Raw genomic sequence first — 17,241 nt, 5'->3', positions numbered from 1 at the left:
GCTTTGCTTGTTTAATTTTACTCGGCGCGTGGTATTCGTGTATTTTTTCGAGCACATTTTTTCGTATAAAAGCGCCATAAAAACTAACGGTTTACCGCTTTTATTTATTGCGAGTGAAAACTTTGCCAAAATGTCATTTGGATTTTTTTTTTCTTTCTTTTTTTCTGTACAAATTCAGGAAAAATATGAATTGGAATTGGATGAAAATAGAGCTGGCCTTGCGCACACAATATACCGCCGATTCCTGCAACCATCGGTACGTATTAATTTTTTCGTATTCGAGGATTCCTTTTAGTAAACCGGTTATTTACGATTTTATTTGCTAGTTACATCATAAGTTTACCCGGTTTTAAAATAATTGTTATAGCTTGGCGATTTGAATGATTGCCAAGATTACATTAGATTAGTTCCTATTTACTTTTAAATGATTTACGAGCGCATTTATTCGCGTTATTCGAACCTCCTGCTCCATCCCGTCGAAATGCCTCATCGCGATCAGTTTGCCCCTAATTTACTCCCCTCGAAAAGGCTCCCGTATAAAAATAATGAAATTCGTTCGCGGACGTCGATATTTTTTAATCGTTCATTTTCGAGTACCTCTACCTATACTTTTATTTTTATTTTTTTTTGTATTAATATTTGCAAAGTGTCACTATTTCGTGATTAGTAATAAACAAAATCGAACGTCAAGTTTCCTGACGTATTGTTCCTCATCATCGTTCGTTGAATTTAAATTGACGTAAATTCTATAGAAAAAATTCCGTTCCTGCGACGTTCTATTTAGTTAATTGTTTGAACAAATCTCGAAAATTGAACATTCTTCGTTGTTATTTTCGTCCTCTGCGTCTCGCCTATAGAGAACGAGAATTTCAATCGTTTAAAAATATATTTTAATTATTACTCGGTTATCTTAATAAGCCTAGAAATGAAAATCGAAAAGCAAGAGTATACATACTGGCTATTGAAATCGCGAAGAAAAGAAAATCACTCGAAATACTACCTACTTGAATTTAGGTTACTCATTCAAACAGTATTACGTTCCAGAGTTGAAATTTTTACAATGACGTCCGACATTTATGGCCTTGTCATCGAGTTCTAAGATTTCAAAAATTCCTTTCTCGTTAGAAAATAATATAACATAGCAACCAGGAAAATCGACAATTTTACAATGTTAATAATGAAAACAAATAAGGCCCGTAGAAAATATGCTTTTAATTGATGTAAAAACTTTCCTTGTATAAATGGAAATTTACAACCCTTTCAACAATCAGCCTAAGTGGAGTAAATTACCTTTATAGATTTTCATGAAAATTGAAAAAAAAAATGTTCAACTTTTCGCGAAATGGAAATTTGTTTGGAGAATTTTATTCTATTTTCATCGAGTAGATTGCAATTCTGATGGAAAATTTATCTTTCGAGATGGCAAAAATTTGATAAAAGTTGATGACAAAATGTGGGACATTTCGAACTAAATTTCAATCACAAACTTGACTTCGATACTTATTGAAAATTTCAGTTCGAAAGAAATCGCATAATTTTGGTGAAATTTCCACTCTGCTCAAAAATTGCTTACATTCAGATAGAACTAAAACAAAACGAGAAGCTTGAAAAAATAGGAAGAAATTTCGCAAAAATATTTATTTCCAAAACTAACTCGAATAATTTCAAGGAAATCAAGACGAGGGGAGAAGTTATCAAAGTTGTATTTGAAAATTGATTATTGAAGTTCGTTAATTACATTTTGGTATTATTCAGTTCCAGACGAGCTTTCCTTTTCATTTCATTAAGAAAAACAAACCTTGAAAATAGAAATAGGAGATTCCGTATTAATGTATGAATCAGTTTGTATATTCGTTCATCTCCGCGGAAAGAACTTTTCTTTTTGTATGCGAATTGAAATTCAACGCGTTGAAGATTATGCCTATATATTTGTATTGGCTAATGAAATGTCAGTATCAGTAATCATAGAGCTATTGAAATGCGTTTGCCAAAGAAATCGCAGTTTTTCAGAAAATTGTGATTCGGAAGTTGAGAATGAGACCCCCCCCCCCAGAAAGAATATTCTCCGCAGGGATCTTTTGTAAAGGAAGAGGATTTGCTTAAGGTGGTGAAAATTAGGTCAAAGTGATGTGATAATGATCTACTTGTCTGTAGGTATAATTATTTCAACCTGACAAGGGAACCTCTTCAGGTGTCACACTCCGATTTGAACGGGACCGCGATTTTTGGAAAGAGCATTGTCTAAAACCCCCAAAACCAAATTTTCAGCTGCCCGAGTCCATTTTTCGATTTTTGGCGAATTTTTGAAAATTCAAAGTTGACTGTTTTTGGCGATTTATGCTTTTTAAAAAATAGTACTTAAATGATCAGTAAATAATGGTCAAAATAAGTCCCAAAACTGATATTAATTATCCAAATCCAAATTTCACCATTTCCAGTCATTCTGGAGCCTCCAGCGCGATTTTCCAATTTCTCCAGAATTCTGAATTTGCTCCAGAAGGCGTGAATATGAAGTTGGGCTGCTAAAAATCGAGTTGTATATTACACACGACCTGTTTAACGAGTTTATTCACATTTGAGCCGATTTTGAGAGTGAGACCTCAAAAGTGGTTTTTTGACCAGCATTTTTCAAAATTGAAAAATCAAAAAAATCAAAAGTTTCCCGTTTGTGTGGAAATTTTTTTAATTCACGCGAATTGCTGTATTTTGTCCAAAACTAACCCCCCAATCCAAATTTCACAATTTCCAGCCAATCTGGAGCCTCCAGAGCGATTTTTCAATTTCTCCAGAATTTTGAATTTGCTCCAGAAGGCGTGAATATGAAGTTGGGCAGCTAAAAATCGAGTTGTATATTACACTCGACTTGTTTAACGAGTTTATCCATGCACATTTGAGCCGATTTTGAGAGTGACACCTCAAAAGTGGTGTTTTGACCAGCTTTTTTCAAAATTAAAAAATCCAAAACATCAAAAGTTTCCCGTTTGTGTGGAAATTTTTTAAATTCACGCGAATCGCTGTATTTCTTCAAGAACTAACACCCGTAGCGCAAATTCTACCATTTCCAGCCGTTTTGGAGCGAGAGTGACACCTCAAAAAACCACTCTTGAGGTGTCACTCTCAAAATCGGCTGAAATGTTGATAAACTCGTTAAACAGGTCGAGTGTAATATACACTCGATTTTTAGATGCCCAACTTCATATTCACGCCTTCTGGAGCAAATTCAGAATTCTGGAGAAATTGGAAAATCGCGCTGGAGGCTCCAGAATGGCTGGAAATGGTGAAATTTGGATTTGGGTAATTAGTATTAGTTTTGGGACTTATTTTGACCATTTTTACTGATCATTTACGTACTATTTTCAAAAAAGCATAAACCGCCAAAAACAGTCAATTTTGAATTTTCAAAAATTCACCAAAAATCGAAAAATGAACTCGGGCAGCTGAAAATTTGGTTTTGGGGGTTTTAGACAATGCTCTTTCCAAAAATCGCGGTCCCGTTCAAATCGGAGTGTGACACCTCAAGAGGTTCCCTTGTGAGCTTTAAGCATAAGCATAAGCATACGCAATAAGCAAGGTACATATGTACATACATATCAAAATTTTTGAAAATCTTTTTCACCAATTAAAGTTCCTGTTTAAAGTTCATGTTTGAGAAATATTATTGCTAAAATTGAATGGAGAGACTGTGATTGAAGCAATTGAGCCGAAGTAAATGTGTATCAAGAGTTCATTGAACCTTCTTCATCTTTAAAAATTGGTTTACGTGACGAAGGACGATACAATTTCAAAGTTGCAATTGCTACACCCCCCTCCCCCTAAAAAAGAAAAAAATTTCAATACAAATTGAAATACATTTGAAACTTTTCAAAATTATGTACAATTTGTTGACGAACTCAGAAATGACGATAACTTGTCTTTTACTTTGGCCCCAAAAATAGAATTTTTTGGTGAATTTTCGCAATTTCAGATAAAAACACAATTTTGCAACTTCAGTAACTTCACATTTACAACGTTTCCAATCCTAAAAAGATAAATTTTGTGTGAATTCTGTTAATATCAACAAAAATTGTGTCATGTTAAAATTAATTAAAATCCAGTATTCAGGACAAATTTGAATTTTTCAGCCTCAGAAAATTTTCAATTTCAGAAATGAAAATTTTTTAGTAGACATTCGTAAAGTTTTCATTTTTTTTTACAATGTTGCATCAACTCAAACTCGTTGAAACTTTTATGATATAAACTAGACTAAATAACGTATTTTAGGGGGGGGGGGGGGGGAAATGGCGACTGTACTTCCGCATCTTCTTTATAAAATGGCCGCTCAAAATTTTCAAGACGCCATAATTTGATGAAAAATGGTCCAAAAAATGTTGAAAAAATTTCAAGAGCTTCTCCTCACCCTTGAGAGTTCATATAAAAAAACGCGATATTTTTATATACATTTGGCGGAAAAAATGGAAAATGAAGTTTAAAAAACACATTTTGGCCCCTCCCCCCTGAAAAAGTGCGCTGGGAGTCTGAAAATTTTACCTTTGGGATGACCCACGTCAAAATCCATTTTTGGCCCCAAAACCGTACCAAAATACGTAGGTACTTGTAAATGTTTCTTTGAAATGGAAAATCCATTGTTGTTTTTATTGAAAAATTATGGTTTTGATTTTCGAAACATTTTTGGGCGATGTTCTTTTTTAATGTAGTCGATATGATCTTTGATTTCCCTTTTAAATTCATCTTCGGAACTCATTTTGAGCAATTTCTGCATTTTCCAATGCATGATTTTTACCAATTCTAAATTTTTCTGCGAAATTTCTATCTAATGTTCCGTTTGACTTTCTCTACTGTGAAATATTCTTCGGGGTGGATCGCGAGAAAAAAATTGAAAAATGTCGGACGGTTTTGACCGAATTTTTTGAGTTGAAAATCACCTTAAAAATTTTTTAGATACAGAGGTGTCTCAGAAGGGAAGAATCCTCAACGAGGAGTCTTTTTCAAAAAAATCGTGTTTTTTTCGCTTCGTTCCGTATACCCAAGCTGTTTTAGAAAAAAATCACCCGGTTTCAATATGAAAGTATGTATTTCAGATTCTGCGTCGACTTAGGTCATTATGATAAAAATCCAAAACAGCTTCTAAAGTTCTGCTGAGCGATTGAAAATTTCGTGTTTTGAAAATATTTTCTTCTTAAATACTTCATGCCAAAGTATCGAAAGAATCTTCTGAAATTGGGGGAATATTTTGGAATACACTGGTACCAAATTTGTATTGAAAAATCTGAGAAAAATAGCGATCAACTTATCAAATTTGAACGACGCGCGACGACCAAAAATTTGGCACCGCCTTAATATTCGGCCAGTTACAAAAATGACATCTTTCGATATTTTGGCATCATTTACACGAAATATTCGAGAATAAAATATTTTCAAATCACGAATTTACCCAAAAATTATCGATTTGCACATTTTCGACGGCTCAGTAGAATCCTAAAAGTGGTTTTTGGATTTCGGTGGCAATAGCCTAGGTCGAAGCAGAATCTCAAAAACGTATCTTTTTTCTCGAAAAGGGACACTTGATTCTCTTATCGAGCTCTTAATTTAATAAATAATGTTTGAAAAGATCACGCGAGGAAATAGCTGTTATTTTTTTTTACTTTTTTGTCGGGTATTTTCTTTTTCATTTTCTCATTTTTCCTGTTCTTTTTACCAGTTTCTTAGATCATTTCCTCGTTTTATTTTCGCTATTCGTTTTTTATCCGTCTTCTGCGTTCTTACTTTACTGTTGCACCTGATTATAAAATCAAATTGGAAAATAAGATTTTAAATTTAGTCTCGCTCAACTTTGCTCGGTGCGGTGGTGAAATATTTTCACGTCACGGATTTCATTGAACTCTGAGTAAATATTTTACCTCGTTTAGGTGAAATTCAAATTACTTCATACTTGTCGTATGTTGGTACATAATAATGCTTGTATACATCTTGCTTTGAAGTATGAGTGAATATCTGCTACATACCGGAAAGCGAGGGTAAAAAATCAAAGATATTACTTTCACGCTCTTTCTACATACATCGCATGAAATAGAAAAAAATCCCTTCAGAATGAAAATACCTATCTACCTCTTCATTTTAAGACGAGAGTACCTACCTATACGAATTACCTACTCATTCCAATCGCTTTTTTAGGGATAAAAAAAATCCCAATTGTACGTACCTGCCTGTATATTTTTTCCCTCTCATTTCTGAAGTTGATATAGGGAGCTAGGTACCTACCTGTGGCTGTATTATCAAGTTATTTCGTACTAAATTCAACTGTTGAAGCGAATTTTTTTAATGACGGTGCGATTGCCATGTGTAGGATGAACTGTTTATTAAACTATATCAATGGATAAGATAAATAGCGCACTGTTTACTCATAATTAAAAGATTACGATGGCACGAGACGTAAAATTATTCGTAAATGCGTTCGTATCGAGAGCTGTGCGTCTATTAAATACACCTTACCATGCATAAACACGCACCACTGAGCAACTTGAGAGAAGTTGAGAGACGCCAGGCGCATTTTTTTGGCATGCGTTTACTTACAGCGAATATTTACCGTGCAGAAAGGTAGGTAAGGTACTCATAAAGTACCAGCGAAGTTGATATTTCCTGTCAAAGTATCTTTGGTCTTTGACGTGTACTTTTTCTTTTCTTTTTCCTTAATAATTCGTATCGTATCGATAGTTGGCGTTATGTTTTGCTAAGGTAGAAAAAATTTAATAACATCGAATCGAGTATACTACGTACTTACGTACACAAATGCGAGCCATTTCAAATTGAACTCGAGTAAGTCGTGTCGCGCGAAGCAGTAGAAAAAAGCGAAAAAACACCTTGCTTAGGAGACGAGTTTTTGCTGATATACGACTATAGTACGTCTACGTACCTACCTACCTACGTCGTTATAAAGACGGAAACGTAGTGGCTTATTCGATGAAGCACCTGATATGCATATCAAATTGTGCAAAAGAAAAAATATCATCGGTGTGAAGTTCATTCCTTATTGTTGGATGCAGTGTGTACAATATGATCGACGCTGAGGGGTTATCAAAATGTGACAATTTTGTAATGATTCTTTTCTCATTTCTGTTACCTATACCTACGTATAAAATATGTTCTATTTTCAGGTCAGTAGTACGTACAAGTTTTAATTAATTGAGAAATAATAAAAAAAAATAATAGCTATTGTACTCGTAATAAGGTTTTTTAGTACCAATACCATACAACGGAGTATATTCGGCATTCATGTTTTCAATGGTAATTACCATAAAAATAATATTTTTCAAAAGACCTCAGCCAATTGTGTACTGCATACATCCGAGAAGCCAAATTCATGCTATTCGCACCATTTAATTTTGTTCCACGTAACGCTCAACTTTACCTATTCCTAGTCTACCCTACCTCACCCCAACACTGAAAAACACAAAGTCTTCAAGGTGCTCGCAGATTTTTAAAATTCTAAATGGTTGATTTTTTATTGAGATATCTCCCCCCCCCCCTCCCACCGAATGTCAGTTCATAGTGTCAACCAATTTGAAAATCTTTCTACTTTTTTCAAAAAATGAGAAAACTAGGTAGGCCTATTTGAAATTTTTGTTTACAGAATCACTGACGAGGTTCGTAATTGCATAAAATCCAGAATCAGAAATTTTTGTGAAAAGTACATACGTAGCTATATTACCTATACTTCTTTGAATTCTGAAAAAAAATCAACACAATGACCTGTAACATTTTCTTTCCTTATCCTGCTTAAGATTTTGTATAGCCATCTCCTTGTTTTTCATTCATATCATTTTGCTTTGTTCCGGATTCCTATTTCCTACTAAATAACTACATAAATAAGACGTTTTTTTTTGCACTGTTGGCTCCATGTCCTGAAGCCATAATTTTAGTTCTTCATTGAAAAAGGTTGAGTGCTTTTGTTTCCCTAAAATACGTTAGGTGGGTAATTGATTTCTAATGGATCTGATGGTGTCTCTCAGCATTTTGCAAAGCGCTCTGATTGTTGTGGGAACTTCTTTGTCAGTCACAAAATCTTTCTATGAGATCATTGTGATTTTTGTTTCACATGCTGCACTCATAGTGCAGTAGTATCCCAATTATCCGACCTCCGATTATCCAACCAAAAAAAATGCATCCGACATCTTCTGATTAACCGACCAAAAAAGTCGTCGTCGTCGTTTCCTTATAAGCGGTAGGCCTGTTGGCCTGTCTGCTGCGGTGTGGAACCTGTTGAGGATGAGCCTGAGGTATCCGTGAGTTTCCTCCTTGGTCTCGCTTCTCTTCCCCGTTGGTGTATATTGAAGGACCTGTTTTGGTGATCTTGTTTCCTCCATCCTTTTGACATGATTTCTCCAATCTTTCCTATACTGTTTTATCTTCTTCATGGCTGGCTTCACTCCGAGATCTGCTGTTATTTTCTCAGATGGGACTCTGTCTCTGAGAGTCACCCCTGCCGTTCTCCTCATGAACTTCATCTCTGCTGCTGTTATTCTTCTTTTATCAGATTTCTTCAGTGCCCATACCTCGCTTCCATAAGTCATTATTGGTATTGCTAGGGTATTGTACACCTTCAATCTTGTTTCTTTTCACACCTTACTGCTTCTCAGGGTCCTATTTATCAGTCCTGTGACTCTCAGGAACTTTGCAATCTTTCCACCAACATCTACTTCTCCCTGGTATGATATCATGTTTCCCAGGTATTTGAAATTATTGACCTGTTCAATGATTTTTCCATTTATTACAATCTTGCTTCTTACTGGCTCCTTTCCTTTGAAGGCCATTGTTTTTGTTTTCTCTGATGATATTCTCATATCATACTTTTCTGATGTCTTTGTTAAATTATACATTGATCTCTGTAGGTCATCTTCTGTTTCGGCTAGTACTGCTTGATCATCTGTGAATAATACTGTTGATATTTCGTGCCTTCTGTCTGTCTTGATTCCTTTTGGCTTCATTTTCTGCCATTCTTTTACCATGTGATCCATATACATGTTGAATAAAACACAAGACAGTGGACATCCCTGGCGAATTCCTCTGTTTATTTCTGCTTGTTCTGAGAGTTTATTTCCAATTCGTACTCTTATTCTAGTGTTCTTATATATGCTGTTTATCACCTTTCGCATTTTATATGTTATCTCTTCATCTTTTAGGACTTCAAACAGTTTTTTTCTATTAACCCTATCATATGCTTTATCCAGGTCTATAAAGCACATGTGTGTTTCTAGGTTGTATTCGATCCTTTTTTCCATCAGTAGTTTTACTATATAACTTGCGTCAGTGCATGATCTTCCTTTTCTAAATCCGTTTTGACTTTCTGACAGCTTTTCTTCTGCATGCTCTGCCAGTCGTTTTGCCAGTATTTTCGCATATATCTTGTAGCAGGTGTTGAGTAGACTTATTCCTCGGTAGTTTTTCAGGTTTGACATAATGCCTTTCTTGAACAGTGGTATTACAATTGCTGTTTTGAAATCTTCAGGTACCTTTTCTTCTTGGTACATCCTATTTAGGAATTCCAGTAGTCTTCTTTTAAATTCGCCACTTGCATATTTGTACAATTCTGTTCCTGGAGCTTTTGCATTTTTTGCCGTTTTCAAAGCTTCTTGTAGCTCTTTAAATGAAATTCTGTCCTCTGTTTCTCCAATTTCATCTTCTATCTTTGTAGCTTGTGCATTTCCATCACTCCAGAGTTCTTCAAAATATTCTTTTGCATCATTGATTTTAATCTTTGGCAAACCCACTCTTTCGTTAAAATTTAATTCAATTCTCCTTATGATCTTGTACACCTTTGGCCGTAACTTGTATGTGTCATGCTTCAGGAATGTGATGAAATTTTCTCAGCTCTCTCTCTGTAATTTCCTGGACTTTCTCTTGACTTTTGCCGACTGTTTTCAATATTCTTCACCATCAACCTCGCTTTTTGTGCTCATGAATTTTCTAAATGCCTGTCTTTTCTTTTGTATGAGTTCTTGGATTTGGTTGTCCCAATTCTGCAAGGAACCATTCCTAAGCTTTCTTTTGCCGCTTTTGTCACGATGGATTTGATATTTTTCCATTCTTCTTCTATGTCCTGGCTTGTTGGTATCTCTTGACTAATGATGTTCATCCGTCTTTGGTACAGCCATTGGTTGGTTGGGTCATCCAGGGCTCTTGTGTTGATCTTCTTTTCATTTTTCCTGGCTGGTATTCTTGTTGTTTCCATTCTCATTTCTCCTTGAACAAAATGATGGTCAGTGCCTTTTCTAGACCTCTGTATGTTCTTACATCCAAGAATTTCTTTGCGGCATTTTCATTGGCTATAAAATGGTCGATCATTGAGCTTTGTCCTCTTGTATTGCTCCATGTCATCTTGTGATCTTTCTTGTGTTGGTAGAATGTATTCATGATTCTTAGTCCGTTGAAAGTGCAAAAATCTATCAGTCTCTTCCCATTTGTATTCATTCCTTCTGTTCCATACATACCAGTTACTGTCTTTACTTGCTTATCTCCTACCTGAGCATTCAAGTCTCCTGCTATTACCAATTTATCTTCTGGATTTACTGCTTGTACTGCCCTCCGTAGTTGCTTGTAGAACTCTTTGCTTTGTTCTTCTCTTCCCTCTTCTGGTGCATATACTCCAATTATTGTAAGAAAGTCTTTTTTCAATCTCAAGTCAAATAGTGTTTTATTATCCGACTGATGCAGAATTTTTGATAAAATTGATTGGTATCATTCTTGAAGAATACACTATTGAAAAATTATTGATTTTAAGACATTTTCAATGATTTGAGTGTTTTTTTTTACATCATTTTAACACATTTTTTAAATGTATTTTCAGTTAATTTTAGTAAATTACCTATCAATATTGATTTTTAGTCATTTTCAGGGATTTTAATGTTTCTTTGAGTGATTTTCCATCATTTTACTCTTTTTTATGCATTTCCCTTAAATTTTACCAAAAATGTCACTTTTTGGAAATTTTCAGCAATTTTCCAAGTTTTTAATGCATCTTTGAAACTTTTATCAAGTCACGACTTGAAAAAAATTAATTATCTGACTTTTTCATGTATCGAACACCTCTCTACCCTCAATTATTGACTTCTGAGAATTCAGACCGGGCACTCATGAAGAGGGCGCTAGTGAACAGACAGGCGTTCTTATCAGCGTTTACAAAAGCATTAATTTCAAGGGTTAAAACTGAAAAAAAAATAATTCAATGCACATTATTTTTACAATTATCATTGCATATTTCCATATTAATTATGAGCGAATCATATTTTCATTTTCAACTCTTAAAACCAACGTTTTGGTAAAATACGATTGATAAAAAAAGCCCAGTCTGAAGAAGCTAGCACAATGGGCACACTAGCGCCCTGTCCAAATTAGTGCATAATCATTTTCCAGAGGTTTAGGTTAATCATTGGATTACTACGCTCTTTGTTCAGGTTGTTTAATGTAGTTTTAGATACCCATCAATGTCATTGTTTCTTTAAGGATCTGCTCCACCCTCACAACATGACGAGGCTAATTTCAATGTAAATGTTGACATTGTTGACTGAAGTGTTTTCTGATTCAAGTCTAGTAAAGAATCACTTGATAAGTGAACCACAAGAACTGCGGTTTCAAACTGCAGTTTTTTGAATTTGTGGTTCCCAAATTTTCAGAGCTGTTGGTCCGAAACTAAAACTGATTAAATCCCGATTCAAATTCAATCCCAAAACCTATCCCAAAACCAAAATCGTTATTTTTCTCGATCCCAAAACCGAAAAAAAATCCCAGAACCAATATAATTTTGAACCCAAAGTAATCCTGGAACTAAAACAAACTCGTTTCGGTTTTGGGATTTAAAATTTTTGATTTTTTCCCCTATTTGCTTGTGATAAATTGTCATTTTACATCACATTATCATCATTCATTCAGATTGTAATAAAAATTACTCAACGAATTGAGCAATATATGCATTTAAAACATTAAACTAATTACACTATCGAATTCTTCATGTCAAAACCTCCCATTTTTTAGACCTTTTGCAGGGTCCATTTGTCAATAAACCCGAATCCAAAATCGTTTCGGACCCACAGCTCTGCAAATTTTCAAAGTTCAACCTAGTGAACAAAAAATTACACAAAATCGACTTCAACTTCGGCCAATATTTTTAAAGTTGAAATATCACTAAAAGTCAGTCTATTTATAAAAAATATCAAAAAATTAACTTTGCTTTGAAAGTTGAATATAATTTATAAAAATTTAATGAATCATTAACTGCCTAATGTTGTATGTATTTTTTACACAAGTGCGAACTTTTCTGAACCAAGTAGGTAATACGTACGTTGCACATTACAAAAACATTGCACCTCTTGAAGTCAATTTTCTTGGAGCGGTGAACATGTCACTTAGGTGGATTTGACTAAGCATATGTGTAGTCCAAGTGATTCTGAGGTCTTTGAAATCAGATTCTTTGAATTTGATTCTTCTGCTTCAAAGAATCAGAACCCGGGAATGATTAAAATCTTCACATCTGAGAATCAGGCCCTGAATCTGATTCCTTCGGAATTGGAGTCATTTTCAACTCCATTCCTCACTCACAATTCTCTTGTGATCCCCAGTGTGATTCACTTAGGATTCTATTCTAATTTCTACAGCAATCATTCTTCGGGTTATTTTGACAATTTTAACAATTTACCAAAAATTGACGATAGAATCATGGGTTGATGAAATTTTGAATCTGGATTTTTTGACGAGCTATTTCCAAATATCCAAGAGGCGGGAAAAAAATGAGTGAAAAAACACAATTTTATGCTGCACCAAAGCTACAAAATACTCTGTGTCACTTTTCATTTCGACTTCCATTCGATGGAATGTATTTTAACGTGGATATGTTTTTTGTGCCGGGGATCATTCTGAAATTTACTTGATACTGAATCGCGTCTCGTGTCACACTGACTTTTTAAAACTTGGAAAAAAATTGACTTTCTGACATTGTCAGGCTTTTGAAACTTAACTTTGGAAGAATGAATATAACTTCTTTAAAAAATTTTGGGAAGAAAGATCATTGATTTTCTACTCGATTAATTCATTGACACTATATGGAAACATTGAAAAAAATGACCAATTTCTCATATTTCAATATTATAGAGTTCAATATTTAAATGATTTTTTTTTTGTGCTTTCTTCAATTCCATATTAACCCCCCAATCCATGATAAAGTCATGTAGCACCCTCCTCTGCCTCCCTCAGGAGGCATTTAAAGATTTTTTCAATACTTGATTCAGTGGGTTTAGTTTCTTTTTTGGTCACTTTCATGTACGAGTACTAAATGACTATATCCTCTTGTAAATAAATGCTCCATCGAATAAACTTTCATTTCATATCTGTTTTTAGATGACTCTACTTCTCATATAAATTGCCTCATTTTTTTTTCTTTTTTGAATAATCGTAGGTATACGTTATGTAGTTTTTTTTTATTAATTGTAGGTAGGTAAAAAAAAATTTATAGAGAGAAAAAATTATATTTCGTATAATTCCCTCTACACTTCAATGAAATAATTTCATGTCAAATTGACCAAATTTAATGGTACCTTAGGTAGGTAGGTATGTGTTTCTAAAATATTTCTTGGTGAAATTTTAATTAAATTTTCACAACCTTGAACAAACTTTCGGTAATTACTGTAATGTGGTGATAGTGCAGAATACAAGTATGTCACCTACCTATTTATGTATATATTTTCAGTAAATACTCGATAGCCGCAGACACCATAAAGCTCGGATAGCAAAAGATAAACTTTTTAACGAATATGCGCAATTGTCCTGTTTAGTTTTAATAAAATATCTGGGTTTAATTTCGATTAGAAATTCCACTCGTTGTTCTCATTGCGACGTAATAGGTTGACAAAAATAGTGTAAAATTACGTTTATTAAAAAATTTCATCATTTTGTATAAGCTGCGAAGTAAAAAAGAGAGGGTGTACGTGGGTCTAGATATAGAGGTATGCAATGCACTGAATGCCTAAGTATATATCATCGCATTCTCGCGTGTCTACTCGCCGAATAATTCCCCCCTTTGAATTAAAACGCTAGTTATTAATATAGTTTAAAAGAAGAATATTTCTACCACCTGTTCGACGATTTCAATGGCAAAACGAGACCTTGAGAATGAAAAAAAAGGCCAACTACAATTTAAAAAGTCATATTGAAATATTAATCAGAAACTATACGCGTATGGTTTTTTTTTTGTTGTATGTTATCTTTTCATTTTCACAAAGAAAATTTCAATTCGTTTTAAACGCGAATTGAAATTGAAAATTTCATGAAAATTTTATCAACAAGAATAATTGTTTTATTTAAAGGTCGAGGTCGATGTTTACTTTCTGTATAGACCGAGAATCGCGAGGTCTCGCAAAGAAAATCGATTCGTATTATTAACCTCGACAATCCGTAAAATAATTTCGAATATATATTTTTTTGTTGGCCTTTTTTGCCGTTTTACTTTTACTTAAGTTGAGTTCATTCTCTTTAGACTCGATCGGATCTCACTGTTTGGGGTATTTTTTTACAGCTTATCCTCTTTGCTGTACTGTTCGTTTGGATACAATTGGGAACCGAAAGGTTTTCCCCAGAGAGCTAGATATTTTCGTAGGTTTACGTAAAAATTACCTATTTAGAAATAGGCGCGGACGTAGTTGGTTGAAAATTCCCTCAGCGGTGGTTTTCCAATTACAATGCTCGTCTTTCTTTGTGTCGTCTTGTTGTTTTCTTTATGCTCGTGTGTTTCTCGCACAGTACGGATGTGTTTACGCGTGCGTTATTTTCTGTATCTGTATTCTGTACCTACCTTTTCCTTTTGATATTTAAATTATTATAAAATGTCGCGATTGAATTTACCCATAAAGATGACAGCTGAGTTTTCAAAAATGCTGAGATAATCTTCAATCGTCTTTTGATTTTTTTTCTTTTTGTATTCTGCGAAACATTTTTTCATCGTAGTTGGGTTCTTCGAATTTTGTAAACGTAAAGCAAATTTTTAATTTGGCTTTTTTTGTATTGCGCATTGTGATGACTTCGTCGCAACATTTTTTTGAAATTTTAAAATTCTAATCAGAAAAATTATGCGTTTGGCTAGATACATACGAGAGACCTAGTGTGAAGTTGATATTTTTTAATATTCTGGCTCGATATGTTCGTGATGACATATGTGTTCGAATTATCATTTTAATCTAAATTACTTATACGGAAAAGTACCTACCTACAGCCGATATTTCGAATTCGATTTAAATTTAAATCAGACTACGTACCTTCTACCTGAATAGTAATTATTGTTGCTGATGACGTTTTTTAGAGACAGACGTATGTAATGTATCTTGGGAATGGTACGCTTCCTGCTTGTATTATGGAGGCAAACTCATAAGCATACGAATATCATGTTGCATTATTTTAAAAACTTTTTGATTTGGTACCACCCTGAGGGAAATCTCCTTCATACATTTTCGACTGCGCTACGGGGGTGGGAAAGAATGAATATTGGCACAAAACAATTTTTGGTTGTAAAAGAAAATGACGAGCTAATGAACCACAAAAAAAAATCTGAGGAGGAGTCCCGATAAAGCCATTTTTTGACACCAGACACTAGACAGTGATCGACTCGACTACAATCCTACCAAATTTTGAGCTCAATAAAACTTTCCGTTGGTACTCGAAAATTCAATTTTCCAATTTTTCGTAATTTCAGTATTTTGGGAATCCCCGGAAAACTAGAAACCTGCAATTTGCGCCAACCTAACGTATTAGATGAAAAAGTTCAATTAAGCTCGCTCTATACACGTATTCGTAATTTAGAACCCTTTTTTTAGAGCCTCCTACTTTAGACACCCATTAAAAAAAGGCGTTTATGCATATTTTTTCAAATAAATTGAATAATTTCAATTTGAATGCGGTACCTTTTTAGTCAAATTTTTGTAAAAAATGATGGCTATTGCAACTTGCAAGGGCCGACAGATAGATATGTTTCAGCTTTTAGCCCCACATTTTATGACTTGGAACCACTTCTGATTGATCAAATGAAGTCAAACTTGGGGAATACCTAGGGTTTTCTCCAAAATCATACTTGACCCTGTAAAATGGGGAGGGTGGGTCATTGTTGAAATTTACAGAAAGGTAATTTCTTTTGAGAGACATAATTTGGGTTCAAATAGACGAAAAGGGTCCAAAATCATACCTTTGGTCACTCTACCTACAGTAGAATTCTTAACCCTAAAATTCACCTAGGGGGTCTACATTTTTGTCGTACAATGGGAGGGTAGCTAAAGCCCGGAACTATGTTGTTAGTGATGTAATTATAACAGCTATCACATCGCTTAAAAGTGATACCTGTTAGTAATCAGTATTGCAAAATAAAACCCAAACCTGTTAGTTGTTACAATCGTGTTTTTTAATAAAACGATCATTTCAGTATTGCTTACGCATCAGCAAAGAAATCCTTATCTGTTGTATGAATACCTGAATGGTTGCGCAAGCTTATATGAGCGCGGGTGTGTGTGTGTGTGAGTCAGTATCCAGAAGCAATAGCAATACCAACAGTTTTACTAACGACATCGCTTCAAATTATAGACAGTACAGGGGAGACTATGCACTGCCCGTTATAAAAATGTACATTTTCCATCCCGGAGGTTTTTGCAATCACAAAGTTGCATACGCCAGCGCCATCTGTAATTCACAATGCGAGAAATGTATGAACTACATAGATTCAAGAGCATCGCTATGGAATCCCAAAGTTACATGCGCAGCACCCTCTACAAATTCTGCAAAACCTCCGGGAAAAAACGCAACTGGTTTTGATTTAGTCCCACTTTGAGTGCGTAGTCTTCCCTATACTGTCTATACTTCAAATAAACTTGTTAGAAGATGATGTGAATAATACACTGATTAAAAAAAACCTGTTCCTAACAGTACAGTAGACTTCCGATTATCCGAACTAATTGGGGAATTGGATTGTCCGGATAATCAAAAATCCGGATAATACGGATTAACATTTTTTTGGTTGAATTTTGGTGGAAAATGACTGGTTTTTTTATGATAATGGTGAATTTTTGTAATTTTTTATAAAAAGTGCGAAGGATAAATTTCATTTCTTCACAAAATAGAGAAAAACAAACCAAAAACAAAGATTACCAAAATTTTTGACTATGTACTCGTGAATAATTTGTGTATGTTTGTCCGGATAATACGGATTTTGTTCGGATAATC

The 17,241-nt window shown here is 34.4% G+C and overlaps 1 protein-coding gene across 2 annotated transcripts in view; it reads left to right on the top strand.

Moving 5' to 3' along the window:
• Nucleotides 1-17,241, top strand: part of Gprk2 (G protein-coupled receptor kinase 2) — a 51,443-nt gene that overhangs the window by 1,250 nt on the left and 32,952 nt on the right. The window contains exon 4 of one of the 2 annotated variants that reach the window (XM_065354429.1): nt 179-256. The exons of the other annotated variant lie outside the window; for it this stretch is intronic. Coding sequence (XP_065210501.1) covers nt 179-256 — 78 coding nt within the window. The remainder of the gene's footprint in view (nt 1-178; nt 257-17,241) is intronic. 2 annotated transcript variants of the gene reach the window in all.

This window comes from Planococcus citri, chromosome 3, assembly GCF_950023065.1.
Source record: "Planococcus citri chromosome 3, ihPlaCitr1.1, whole genome shotgun sequence".
NCBI lineage: Eukaryota > Metazoa > Arthropoda > Insecta > Hemiptera > Pseudococcidae > Planococcus > Planococcus citri.
The sequence above is the reverse complement of the archived record's forward strand: the minus strand, read 5'-3'. Positions and strand labels throughout refer to the sequence as shown.